At 41.4% G+C, this 13,211-nt stretch overlaps 1 protein-coding gene across 1 annotated transcript in view; it reads left to right on the top strand.

Annotated features, from left to right (window-relative positions):
* PLEKHD1 (pleckstrin homology and coiled-coil domain containing D1) overlaps nt 1-6,744 on the top strand; it is a 32,842-nt gene extending 26,098 nt beyond the window's left edge. Inside the window, exons 9-13 of the mRNA XM_032227916.1 lie at nt 962-1,140; nt 2,246-2,378; nt 3,372-3,516; nt 5,258-5,407; nt 6,081-6,744. Coding sequence (XP_032083807.1) covers nt 962-1,140; nt 2,246-2,378; nt 3,372-3,516; nt 5,258-5,407; nt 6,081-6,235 — 762 coding nt within the window. The 3' untranslated portion in view covers nt 6,236-6,744. The remainder of the gene's footprint in view (nt 1-961; nt 1,141-2,245; nt 2,379-3,371; nt 3,517-5,257; nt 5,408-6,080) is intronic.
* The last annotated feature ends 6,467 nt before the right edge of the window (nt 6,745-13,211 follow it).

Raw genomic sequence — 13,211 nt, forward strand, 5'->3', positions numbered from 1 at the left:
TAGCACATAAAAAAGTAGTTTATACAATAGGAGCTCCTACCTGCCAGAAATATTGGGCTTATTCAGTGAAATAGGCATCTTGAGATTTTGTCTCACGTTCGCTTTTTATATGTTCAATGTTTTTGGTTTCTAAGCTAAAGAAAAAGGTAACAAAAGGGTGCAGCTCATTAATACAGAATCTCCATTCCTCTTCTTAATGGCAAATGAACCATCTCAAAGCTAAGCTGATGTTTCGTTAAATGAGGAAGTTGCCTGCAGTTGCTGTTTGCGGATGTTCTGTTGATGATGGTTAGAGATTTCACCGTCATTGTTGTTTTACTATCAGGGATATAGATCTTTGGAGATATTTTTGCCTGAGGTATGAAGATCATTTGGCTTAGTTTAGCAGCTGAGCTGCCCCAAGCTATTCTCTTTAGGTTATCACATATATTAAGCCAAGCCTGCCAATTCTCTTTTCTCTGTTCCTTTATGTGTACCTGAAGGAATGTAAGATGTCGCCTTTATTTTTGTTATGTCTGGTACTCTATGTGAAATGATCCTTTGAAGAGTTCTCTTGGGAGTAGGAACGCTGACTTTCTACTGTTTTGCAAATTTTCTCAGAAATGTATCGCTTTTTTCTGTATTCATGAATGTGGTAGACTTTATTCCAATCTCATAATTGGCATCTGTTGTTGGTGTAGCATCTGTGCATTTAATTTTGCATGACAGGTAGAAAAGTCCCTATTCGATACCAATATGAATGTATTATTCTAATAAAAAATTAATCTGCTAGGTTTCTCTTTGATAAATTTTGCATTAAAGCCTAGAGACCTTACTGGCTTTGCAATGACAGCCATCCTTTTAAATCCTACAACTCTAATGTTGTGGAAGTTGCCTTTTTCAAGGGTAGCCCATCAAAAAGTCAGTCATGGGAAAGGAAGAAGCCCTGATCACTGCTTAACCTTTCTGTATTGGCTATCAGGAACTTTCTCTGGAGAAACAAAGCATGCTGGAGAGGCTGGAAGAAGATGGAAGCCATTTGCAGCCCCAGAAGGGCCCTTCGGGGCAAACTAGCACCCCTGGGGACCTGAAGAATAGCCTACATCAGATTGAGGAGAAAATGCACCAGCTGCTGAATGAGAAACTCTTAGCAGAGAAAAGGTGAGGTGGTGGTGGTGGGGGGGAGACTTCCAAACCAAAAATATTACAACTTGGGTAGCTGACTTTTCGCATTTAAGGAGACAGTAGAGTTGATAGCCCTGACTCATTTCTTCCTCTGGCCCATCGCAGTGGTGGGTTTCAAAAATTGTTCGAACCTACTCTGTGGGTGTGGCCTCCTTTGTGGGAGTGGCTTGCCGCCCATGTGACCGGATGGGAGTGGCTTGCTGCCCATGTGACCTGATATGAATATGCCGACGACACTTGTCAGAACCACCTTAAATTACCTCACACACAACACTGGAATGCATAATAATATAATGTAAACTTGTTTTTTAAAAGGCATCTTTGGTTTGCGTTAAAACAACTTCAACACACGCAATGTTCTGATTGCACCACAAACGCAGTAGTCATCCTTACCTTTCACAGAGGCACTGAGTTTTATAAATAAGAGCATGATAGTGTAGAATAATCATATCCAAGGACCAGTGGTGGGTTTCAAAGATTTTTTGGAACCTCTACTGTAGGTGTGGCCTGCTTTCCAGGTCCACTGGTGGAACCTCTTCTAACTGGTTCGGTAGATTTGATGAACCGGTTCTACCGAATAGGTGCGAACTGGTAGGAACCCACCTCTGGCCCATCGGCTGTTCTTATGGTTGTTTTTATGTCATTATTCCTTTTCGTTTTTACAAAAAGTAGGAACAGCAAGTGAAATTTGCAAGAGGAATCTATTGTTCCCCACTGGAGTAGAAAGTCAACCTGGGTATTGTAGGCTGGCACTCCCACGATGTAAAGACAGGAAGGGGAGAAATGAGATGAGAGCATCATGGAATCAGTGGTCAGTTCCGGTTTGGTGACCAGGGTTGCTGGAACTGGCAGTGACTGACGCCTGCCATGCCCCAGAACTGGTTCTCTGGGTGGTGCCATAAGTGCCACCATCTCGTTTTGTGCTTCTGTGCATACGCAGAACAATTTTTATTGCACTGCGCATGCATGCATGTACACATCAAGCCCATCAAGCGTGCGCGCAGCACGTCCATGAGCGAACCTGCAGTAGTGCCTGCCGGAACCCACCCCTGCACTGAATGTTTTTTCCTCTGCTTCATAGAATGAAGGAGAATGAAGAACGCTCCCGAGCTCTGGAAGAAGAGAGGGAGTTCTATTCCTCCCAGTCACAGGCCCTACAGAATTCCCTCTCTGAGCTGACAGCCGAGAAGCAGAAGACAGAGAGAGACCTCAAGGTATGGTAGTACAGTTTATATTATGGTAGAGGTGGTTCTTAGGCCTAAACCTGGCCCTGCTTCCCTTTTCAGTTTCCAGAACTCCTTATGGCTTCATTAATGAATTTCAGTCTCCTGTCATGCAGTATCTACATGAAACAGACTTATGGGATGTGAACAGTGACCCCACTCTACCATTAAGCACATTTTTTTTGTAAAAAAAAAAAAGGAAAAGACCCTGAATTTGTCCACATGAAAGACGTATTAGTTCATCCTTTCATTAAGCTCCATCTCACCAAAACAATTTTTGGTTTGTTCTTCTAGACAAGGGGTGTCAAACTCAAGGGTCACAGGCTGGATATGGCCTGTGGGATGCTTAGATCTGGCCCGTGATGCTACCCTGGAAATAGTGAAGGACCAGTCCACGGTGCCTTTGCTAGTGAAAACGGAGCTTGTGAGGGCTGTGTGCGGGCCTCACAGGCTCCATTTTTGTTGGCAGAGGGCTGCAGGAGGCCATCGCAGCCAAAAACAGAGCTCGTGAGGGCCACGTGCAGCTCCGTTTTCGCTGGCAAAGGGCCAACAAAACAAACCATTAGCAAAAGTGGCATTTGATCACACGAGTAACGTTGAGCTGGCCATGCCCACTCTGGCCACACCTACCCCAGCCCCCCCCCCAGGTCAAACACAAACCTGAGGCAGCCCTCAATGAAATCTAATTTAACACCCCCACTCTAGACAAAAAGAAAAAATAAAGGTGACACAATCTGTGTTATAGAGTCAGCCAACAATCTCACTTGCCCTTCTTCTACTGCTGAATGACACAAAATAAAATAACATCAAGAGAAGGGAATTGGAGCTACCCCCCAGGCAGTGTACCAATTGTTTAAAACACACACACACACACACACACACACACACACACACACACACGTACTTCTTGCTTCTGTTTGCAATTTGCTGTTGCATTTCTTTTCTGGATTTTTTGGGGGATTGTCTCCTTTCCTCCTGGCTCAGGCAGAAGTGAAGGTGCGTATGGACCTGGAGAAACGCTTGCAGGAGGCTGAAGAGGCCCTGCAGAGCCTTGAACAAGGCTTAAACTGCAAGCATCGCAACAAAGAGAAGGAGGAAAAAATGAAAGCTGACGTCAGCAACCTGAAAAGTGAGTGGACCTTCCCCACGGCTGCTAAGTAGCTTCTACAATAAAACCTACCACTTCAAAAGAAGTATCACCTTGCAGATGCCTCCAGCTGGAAGCATTAGCCAGTGAATCCTTGCATAACCGTGAGTTGTGAATCTGCTAAACAGTCCTCAGGAGTGTTGCAGTAGCACTTTTGGCACTCTAAAAATCTAAGCTAACGAAGTCTAGGAAGGAAAAAAATCATCATGGGTGAACTTCCTGAAGGAAGGTCAAATTTAAAAAAGCATGGAATGTATTCTTGTATTTCATGTCCCTGCTTTTTTTAAATGCAACCTCAGCAGGTGACAGCTGGGCTGAGAAGCTAAACAAACAGTACTTAAATCAGAGACCACAAGGGAATCTCACAGCTATAGACTAGACCAGTGATTCTCAATCTCAGCAGCTTTAAGAGGTGTGGATTTCAACTTCCAGAATCCTTTCCCTGAGCATGTTGGCTGAAGAATTCTGGGAGCTGAAGTCCATATATGTTAAAAGTTTCTGAGATTCAGAAACACTAGACCAGTGGTTCTCAAAGTGGGGCCCAGGCCCCATAGGGGGGCAATTTGATTTTTAATGGGGGCAATTTGAACCTTGTTTAAGCCAAGTTAATTTTAGGCTTCCTCCATGTGAGTAGAGTTCACTTTTTGAGTAAAGTAAGAATTATATGTGTGGGGGGGTGTGTGCAATCAGGATTTTAGAGATGCTTAGTTGGGGCATGGACAAAAAAAGGTTGGGAACCACTGCACTAGACTAAACCATGGTTAATTCCACAAGAAAATATTGCTCCTAAGGAAACTATATAAAGGTGTCCATAATTTTGCCAGCAGTGAAATCAAAGGAGGACTTTATCTTTTCAAAAATCAAGCAGAAGCTGCTGACCACATTGGCTAATGAGTGCAATTAGAATTGAAGCGGGCAGGAATGGCAAATCCAACCTTTTATTGGAGCCAAGATATAAAGCCACAGCTAATACCATGTTTGATTTGCCCCCAAGAATCATTTTTACTTGCCTGAGTTTTCATTCTTAGGGTGATGAAATGATTTACCTAAAGTAGCATGATTTCTTCTTTCAGACCTCTAAATTCATAATTTTAAAACCTATGGACCACTAATAGGAATTAGTTACGGGATGAGGTCCTTCGGGCACTTAGGTTGGCCACCTGTTAGCAGAGAGAAGCACCCAGGGTCAACCCTAGGTTGGCTGTCCATTGCAGCTAGGAATCTCAAATACGGTCAAGAATGAATGTTTGTCTTGTAGGCAGGCTGGGCGCTTGATTGGCCCCCTGCAAACTCTGTCATTCGAAGAGCCCGGCCGAAGTTTTGCACACCGCTCACTGAAGGGAGGGAGGGATGGAAGGGCTGGAGCTACTAAATAGGCAGCCAAGCTAAGTGCCTGAAGACTCCATTCCATCAGCAAAAGGGAGTAATTGCTTTGGCAGACTATATCTGGCGCAAGGACCATAGTTTGAGGATCCCTGATTTAGTGCAATATAAAAAATGCAAAGATTTTTCTGCAGACCACCAAACTTTTCTCACAGACTACAAGTGGTCCACAGTGGGTGACTGCTGCTCTAAATAAGGTGGTTTTGAAATCCCATAATCTTCCTGTCAATATGGTCATTTATAATTCTAGGAAGTCACGGAAGCATGGAGTGCTAGCTTGAGGAACAATGGTCTAAGACTAGGATTTATTCCATTTCCCCTGTCTCTGATCATCCTGTAGAATTCTTTGAAGAATGTATCCGGAATGCTGAATTAGAAGCCAAGATGCCGGTAATTATGAAAAATTCTGTGTACCTTCACAAGGCTGCCACTCGCCGGATAAAAAGCTGCCGATTTCGTCGTAGGAGATGCAGCAATTCATGGAATTCATGTAAGTACTACTTATCCCTGTTCTTATAGTTTATAGATAATTCAGGGTTTGTGATTTTTTTTTATTATCTTGTAAAAAGGACACAATTGTAGTCACCTTGCTGAAAAAACTGAGATCACCTTTGATTCCATAATAATAACCTTGAAGTAAGAAAAAGGCACTCATTGATTGACAAGTTTTTCCACATTAATTAAAGCTCTAAATCTATGGCTGTACTTTATTGGTTTAATATGAAGCTGATCTCTGGGGGCAAAATCAATCCCATATTTGGCTACAGCTTGCATGGCTGCTAGAAATTCTGAGTTACAAACCAACACATTTAGAGGATATCTAATTGCGAAAGGCACACTTGGTATATTGTGATAGCTCCGTTATGTGTATTAATCAGGGTTTTGTTGACTGGAATCTTTTTTCCTCTTTGATTGGCACCAATTACTTAAGCTGTTTGATAACCCTAATTTTATCCCTTGTTCTCACAATATTGGCCTTTTCTAATTCCCAGGCCTGGTTTTCACAGACCTACCCCACTGTTTTCCATAGTTCAAAATGTTCATCAACCACAAAACATAAATAAGAGGAATGATGAATGCATCTTTATGCCACAAGTCTTTGTCACTGTAAGGATTACAAATAAGTAAAGTTTCCTACTGTTGTATACCATTTTTGTTTTCAGTGCGGCAATCACAATCATTCATGTACTCGGAAGCAGAAAACATAGAAGAGCTGAAGCAAGCTGCCAAGAAGCTAGGCCAGGACCATCATTTCCGGGAAACCATCTATCAAATCATGGAGTCGCATCAGGATTCTTCCTTGGTCAACAAAAAGTGAACCACGCCCACTCTATTGTCAGGGGAGATCTAGACTCAGCTTGTCATTTCATTCAGCAAAAGCCAAATTGATTTGTCTAGACGCAGAAGTATGATAGCAGTGGAATTTCATGAGGAAATGAATGGAACAGTTTTCATTGTAGAGCTTCATGATCAGACCATTATTCTCAATCAGAATGTTCCATGTAGCTTGCTGTAACTCCTTGGCTGTCGATTCCTGTCATATTAACTGACTCTGCTTTCCTCTCAACTTCCTTTATCAAGATCCATGGTTTTTTCTAAATGCCCAGCCAGTCCTTTAATACCTGGGAGAAAACATACAGTATATGAAACAAGTACATCAGGTGATGAGCCTAAGAAGTAAATCATCTATAAAGGGAAAGATACTACAGATTTCTCATTGGAGGCCAATGATGGTTAAAATTAACTTTGCTCTACAACCTTTCCTGCCACAGTTGTCAAGTGGAACTGGAACTGGGCATGGCTAGTCTAGTGAAGAGAAGGACCAGGGAAGACATGATAACAGTGTTCCAATATTTGAAAGGCTGCCATAGAGAGGAGGGGAGGGGCGTCAAGCTATTTTCCAAAACACCCGAAGGCCAGACAAGAAATAATGGAGGGAAACTGACCAAGGAGAGATTTAACCTAAAAACAAGGAGGAACTTTGTGACAGTGAGAACAATCAACCAATGGACCAGCTTGCCTTCGGAAGTTGTGGGAGCTTGAGACTTTTAAGAAGAGATTGGACTGCAATTTGTGAGAAATGGTGTATGGTCTCCTGCTTAAATGGGGGAGGGTTGATCTAGATGACCTACAAGGTCCCTTCCAACTCTGTTGATCTGTTTTCTGTATTCACTGTCGTTTCGTGGCTAGGTCATCATGCTTCTAACATATTATGCTATGCTCCCTATTTCCTCTGTGTAGAAGGAAATTTCTAGGGCTGAAAATTGTCTGATGAGAATTAATGACTTATCTCTTTATGGTACCTATTGGCAAATATAATGCCTATCACAAGTAGAGAAAATCTCATATTTGCTTTTGGGGACTTCTCCTCTGATGCTTCCATAGCACCTGCTACAATCTGGCAGCTGGCAACTCCAGGAAATCATCACTTTTATTTCTGATCCTTCCCTTCACATGGAGAGAACATGCCCACTTCTGTCTTGCTTAGATGCTTGTGAACCCCCTGCTCCTCTGATATGTTTCCTAGCATAACCCTCAAGGACCATCCTAGATATTTCTTGGAAAGTTTACTAGCAAGAGCAATGTCCACAAAAGATGTGGTGGTTTAGCAAACTTCTGAGCTGATTTAAGAATGAAGAGAGGAGTAGAAAACAGAACAGAACAGAAGAAAAGGAGGTTAATAATATCCCCATTCCCCACACAGCTAGTTGTGCTACTTCCAAGTAAGAAAATTATCTATTGATCTACAGACATTTGGGGTGAAAAAAACCCCAGGTCTGTCCCAATTAAATAGGAAACAAACATTTTCTTCTGGTATCCCAGTTTCTTTTGACAATAACAACCACCAACTGTTAGCGTTTAAAATAGTTCTAGGCGCCTAACAAGGATCAGAACCATCATGGGCAGGTGAAGAAACAGCTCAGTTCCTCACCCACCCCCAAATTCTTTTTCTGTATCGGAGTAAGTCACAGATGCTGTGAATCTGGGATGGCTGAAAAGAAAAATCCATAAAAAGAAGGAAGGTGCCTAAATAAGTCTGCTAGGCTGCTCTAGATTTCTATCTCGGTATCCCACTCTTTGCAAATGCCAAAATGGAGATTAATTCTCAATTAATCCTTTATTGTATTTTATTCCAGATTTATCTGCCACAAGTTCCTCTGGCTAAAATAAAATACCATTGGGTACTTTAGAATGTTTAGAATATGATCCGAAGCTGCAAACAAACAGATTACTAAATCTTTAACTGATCTGTTCAGATGTATTGGACAAACCAAGACAAGATGATATTTTAGAACTATTTAAAATAATAAGATAACTATGTAGCCAGGAGTGTGATCCTACCGGTTTAACAACCAGTTCGCTTCGCACACGCTTTGCAGTTTACAGAGACGCGCCTGATGTGTGCTGCACGCACATGTGCAGTTTACAGAGAAATCACCTTCCGCAGGAGGAAAACAGCTGAAGTGTTAATCTACTCTACTGCATCTATCAGCTGGGCTTCAGAAAAGGGAATATAGGTGAGTAATAGCGCAGGGGTGGGCAAGCAGGCCCAGCTGAAAGTCGGAGTGTACCAGCTGATAGTTGCAGCTACCGGTTCTCCTGAACTGGTTGGAACCAGTAGAATCCCATCCCTGTAGCTTTCCCAAAGCTGCTTTTTGGAAACCAGTGGTGCAACTTTTTTATTATTTCATGCCTAAAATTTGGCTGTTTCTCCCTGTGGGCCTTTCCTTCATTACACACAAACAAACTGCTGAACTCAGATCAGACACTGGCGATTAAACTGATCTGTTGATAACAGCAAACCGAAGTACCACTAACCATACCTTATATTAGCAATAGTGGCAAATATCTGTAGCTCAGGTGTAGGATGAGGGTGATGGTTCATTCTCTGAGTTTGTGGGTTGGTTTCCAAATGTTTGGAGAGCAACCTACAAGCTCGGAGAACAAACCTTCACCCTCATACCTTATATTAGCCTAAAGCCTGGATAGATATTTCCTCCAATTGATATAATAGAAGGACATTCCCTTAAAAGGTCTTTCTCACTTTCCATTAGCCTTTTTTTCCCAAACAGTAGAAACCTAATGAGGTGTAAGGATGGAGAACCCTAGGAAAAAAGGCAAGGATATACTGAAGTTTCCCAAAATTTGTTAGCTAGGAAGATAGAAGATAGAAGAAGGTTAAGTCAAATGTAACTAAGGAACATTTGCTCCCTCTAGCGGAACCCAATAATAATGCATAGATTCTAGTTGTTACTACTGTAATTAATAACAAGCTTTTCCTTCCCATCAAAAACAAATAACAGGATTGTTAATGGACAAGAAGTCAGCAGAGGAAGCACTTTTCTTTTGCTTTCATCTTAGATATGTCCAGTAGGTTGCTAAAGATGTTTTCATGATTATAGCTGGTGTTGTACAATATGATTGTAGAAAGTTAGCAGTGCACCCACCCCTCTCCTAGGAAAATGAGATATTTTAGAAATACTAAAAGGGCAGAATATTTGCCCTAAAAGGGAGGCATAAACTCTTCCCTCCCCATCTTTGTCATAAAGGCCTGGGCCATTCTAGTCTACATAACAAAGATCTACCTCTTTCTGCAGAGCCATAGTAGGAATTGCCCAAAGCCCTTTCATTACATCACCACCCAGCAGGAGTCAACCAAGCTTGGCACTCAAAAGACAACCTACACAGTTACCCCTGCATGGCCCCATGGGAGTCTGACAACCAATCAGAATACTAGCTCAAATTCAAAGCCCAACAGAGGGCATAAAACCCGGTACTCTCAGCATCTCTGCCCTTTTTGCCCAGGATCTCAACGCATATGATCCTGTTCATCAATAAGCCTTCTTTCCAAGCAACTTCCATGAATCCAGTGTCTTTCCCCGCTCTTGTAACTGAACCCAGATGGACATTTCTTCCAACACTATATTTTATAAAACAATTTCGGTGTCTATACCAGGAAGAGAGTTAAATATATTTCTTGAGATAGCTGAACAATGCTACTATTGTTATTGATTGGCTGAAGCATCTTTAAGAATGACCAAAACAAATTACTGTCATCCTAAAAGAGGACTGGTGGTGAGCTATGAAATAGGATGAGCAAAGAGTTATGCAGTTGTAGTGCACTCAATGGAATGTGTATACAGTAGTGTTTTGAGCCTTGCATTGCCTTTCTCTGTGCTAAAGTCCCTGCAGAATTCAGCATTTCATCTGAACACCCCAATTAGAAAACTCATTCAGACAAGTTATCAAACCATGATTTGGAATATTTAGATAAACTTAGGTGCCTTTAGACCCTTTCCCCCTCCCCTTCCCTCTTACGTTACTGTACTTCTGACCTCCTTTATGGTTTGCAATTGCTTTGATGAAATGCTCAGAAATAGCACTTTTGTAAGCCAATGTTCTGTGAAATGTAGTGGATGAGGTTCAAAATAATTGCTTATGACAAAGAATACAATGGTGGATATAAAAAAAACTTTCTGTCTGGTATTATTTTGCATCTAGTGTTGAATTCCAGTGCCCTTCCAATTCTGTACATATGTGGTGTTCGTATCAAGAGTTTCATGTGTGACTATACACAATCAAATAGAAATATAGTTGTGGAATCCCCATAGTCCATATCTGAACATTTCAGCTAAACCATGGAATCACCAAACAGATAACTAATCAGTGGAAGAAGGATTAGATAACTTTATAAGGAGGGGAAGTGTGTGAGAAAACCAAATGGATGATGAATTATGATTGGAGTTGGCTTGTAAAATATGAACAGCACTATGATCATTTGGGAGACTTTCCTTGCATTTAATTTTCAGGCAATATCAGACACTTATTGTCAGCACTCCTTCATTGGATAATCAGGAAAGAAAACCACAAGACTCCATTGATAGAAATCAAGTGTACTTTTACTAATTATAAATGAATAGAAGCGTAGCAAAGCAAAGACTGATTATTTAGGTGCAAAAGCAAATGATATATAGAATAACCCATTCCCCACCCCTTGGCATCCCAGTCACAGTCCAATCATAATTCTCCCAAGTGTCAGGTGCGAGATAACTTCGAAAGGCATCACCAAGATGGAATGTCGGTGCCGTTAGCCTTAGCGGGAAACCTCCGCATGCGCAGTAAGACAGGCAGCAGAAACTCCAGAATCTTCCTCCAGCACAATTAGTAGTCCCCTCCCAAATACCATGCGCCCCCTCCCCGTTTCAATGGCAGCCGAAGCAGCAGCAAAGCAGAGGCTGACACTTCTTGGTTTGAATTCTTTCTATAACTGTTTTAGTTCTCAAGTGAATCTGCCAATCGCCTAGCAGAGGTCTCCAACCTTGGCAACTTTAAGACTTGTGGACTTCAACTTCTTTGCTTTGCTGGCTGAGGAATTCTGGAAGTTGAAGTCCACAAGTCTTAAAGTTCCCAAGGTTGGAGACCCCTGGCCTAGCCCCAGAGAGCAGATGAAAAACCAAGCATCATGTATAGTCCTGCGTTGCGGCATTTCCATTCTTAACATTTGTGTCTGAAAGAAATTGACAACTCAATGGCAGCTTTAAATAAAGACTAAAATGGAATTATTTAACATCAATTTAATGTACTCGAGGCATGGCTGTGTCGGTTCTTCCCATGCAGCATTATGTAACTAATGCTGCATAGGGAGAGCTACATAGCAATGCCCTGAGTACATCTCTATAAGAGATTAAATCTGTGCTAGTTACATAACAAAAAAAAAACCAATTCTAACAGTAATGTCAAGAATTAGAATGCATCCAACAAACACTCCTATTGATACAAATAGGGACGCAGTGGCTCAGTGGCTAAGATGCTGAGCTTGTCCATAAAAAAAGTCAACAGTTTGGCAGTTCGAATCCCTACTGCTGCATAACGGAGTGAGTAGAAAAATAGGAACCACCTTTTGTGGAAAGGTAACAGCGTTCTCTGCACCTTCGGCATTTAGTCATGCCAGTCACATGACCCCGGAGACGTTTTTGGACAGTGCTGGCTCTTCGGCTTTGAAATGGAGAAGAGCACTGCCCCTAGAGTCGGGAACGACTAGCACATATGTGAGAGGGGAACCTTTACCTTTACCTTATTGATATAAATAAATATCCCACCGTTTCTCTTCCTCTATACACTTACATTTTCACAAAATTAAACATCAGCTTGGCATTGCCTATCAATTTTCCATTATTTTTTTCAAACACTGTATTGTATAAAGGGGGGAAAGGTGTATATGATCTAAAGAGAAACCAAATATTGTGAATGACATCTGAGATGATTGGCACAGTGTATTTACATACTCCATTGAATTTTGATTGCAAGATAACATGTTAAACATAGTAATGCATTACTGTTTGGAAAAACTACAGCCAAACTCTTCATTTTGAAAATATAGAAATACATTCTGTTTTGCAACATTTTCAACTACTGTCCTATCAGCATCCTGATATCAGAAATACATCAAGTATGGGAGTCATGTATTAAGCAAATTTATGAATCATTTCAGATGATCTTCAATATTGTGAAACCACATAACTGAGTTGAGTCTCTATTTCACATTGATTCCAATCAGTCCTCGTTTATAGGGAGCACATTACTTATATGGCCTGCTAGCAAAACTGATGCTTTGAATTTTACAAAACCCAAGTTCAGTTATAGCCTTTTCCTTTAAGAGTTTGGGACAGTGGAACAAAGCAAGATGGGAAACCTGTTGAGAACAAGATAATACTAATTGGGTTCTCGCATGTGTGCTAATCACACATAATGTGGCTTGGGTTTGGCTTAGCATAATATGTGAACCCTGCCATGAATAAGAAGTACCTAATTATCTGAATAAGTCTGATAAGAGAGCCTCATTTATTCATGTATTCCAAGATCACAACCCCTCAAGCACAATATAGCAAAAATCTCTGCACTAAAAAAGCTTTGTGATTCTATAGAATGAGGGTGGTGGTGGGGCTTTCACTGCTTTTCTTCTAAATCTCAAATAAGCAATCCCCTGGCTTTCCAAATCTTACTGAAATACTATGCTAGAATCTCTTATGTTGGCTGGGGATGGTGGGACTTGGAGTTCAGCAACCTCTATAAACAGTTGGTTATGTAAACACATTGCATTAATATTAGAAGCAACATTTTAAGACATGAAGAACCACCTGGCTTCCTCAGTCACTGTTTCTAGCACACACAAAAAAACTGCTAGAAAAGAAATGAAACTGCCCTGAGGACCAAGAATCAAGGCTGAACAAAATTAACAGTCATGAAGCACTACTCTATTGTGCTTGCTCAAGTACCTTGGCTTTGCTCCTGCC

Source organism: Thamnophis elegans, chromosome 1 (genome assembly GCF_009769535.1).
Source record: "Thamnophis elegans isolate rThaEle1 chromosome 1, rThaEle1.pri, whole genome shotgun sequence".
In the NCBI taxonomy this organism is placed as follows: domain Eukaryota; kingdom Metazoa; phylum Chordata; class Lepidosauria; order Squamata; family Colubridae; genus Thamnophis; species Thamnophis elegans.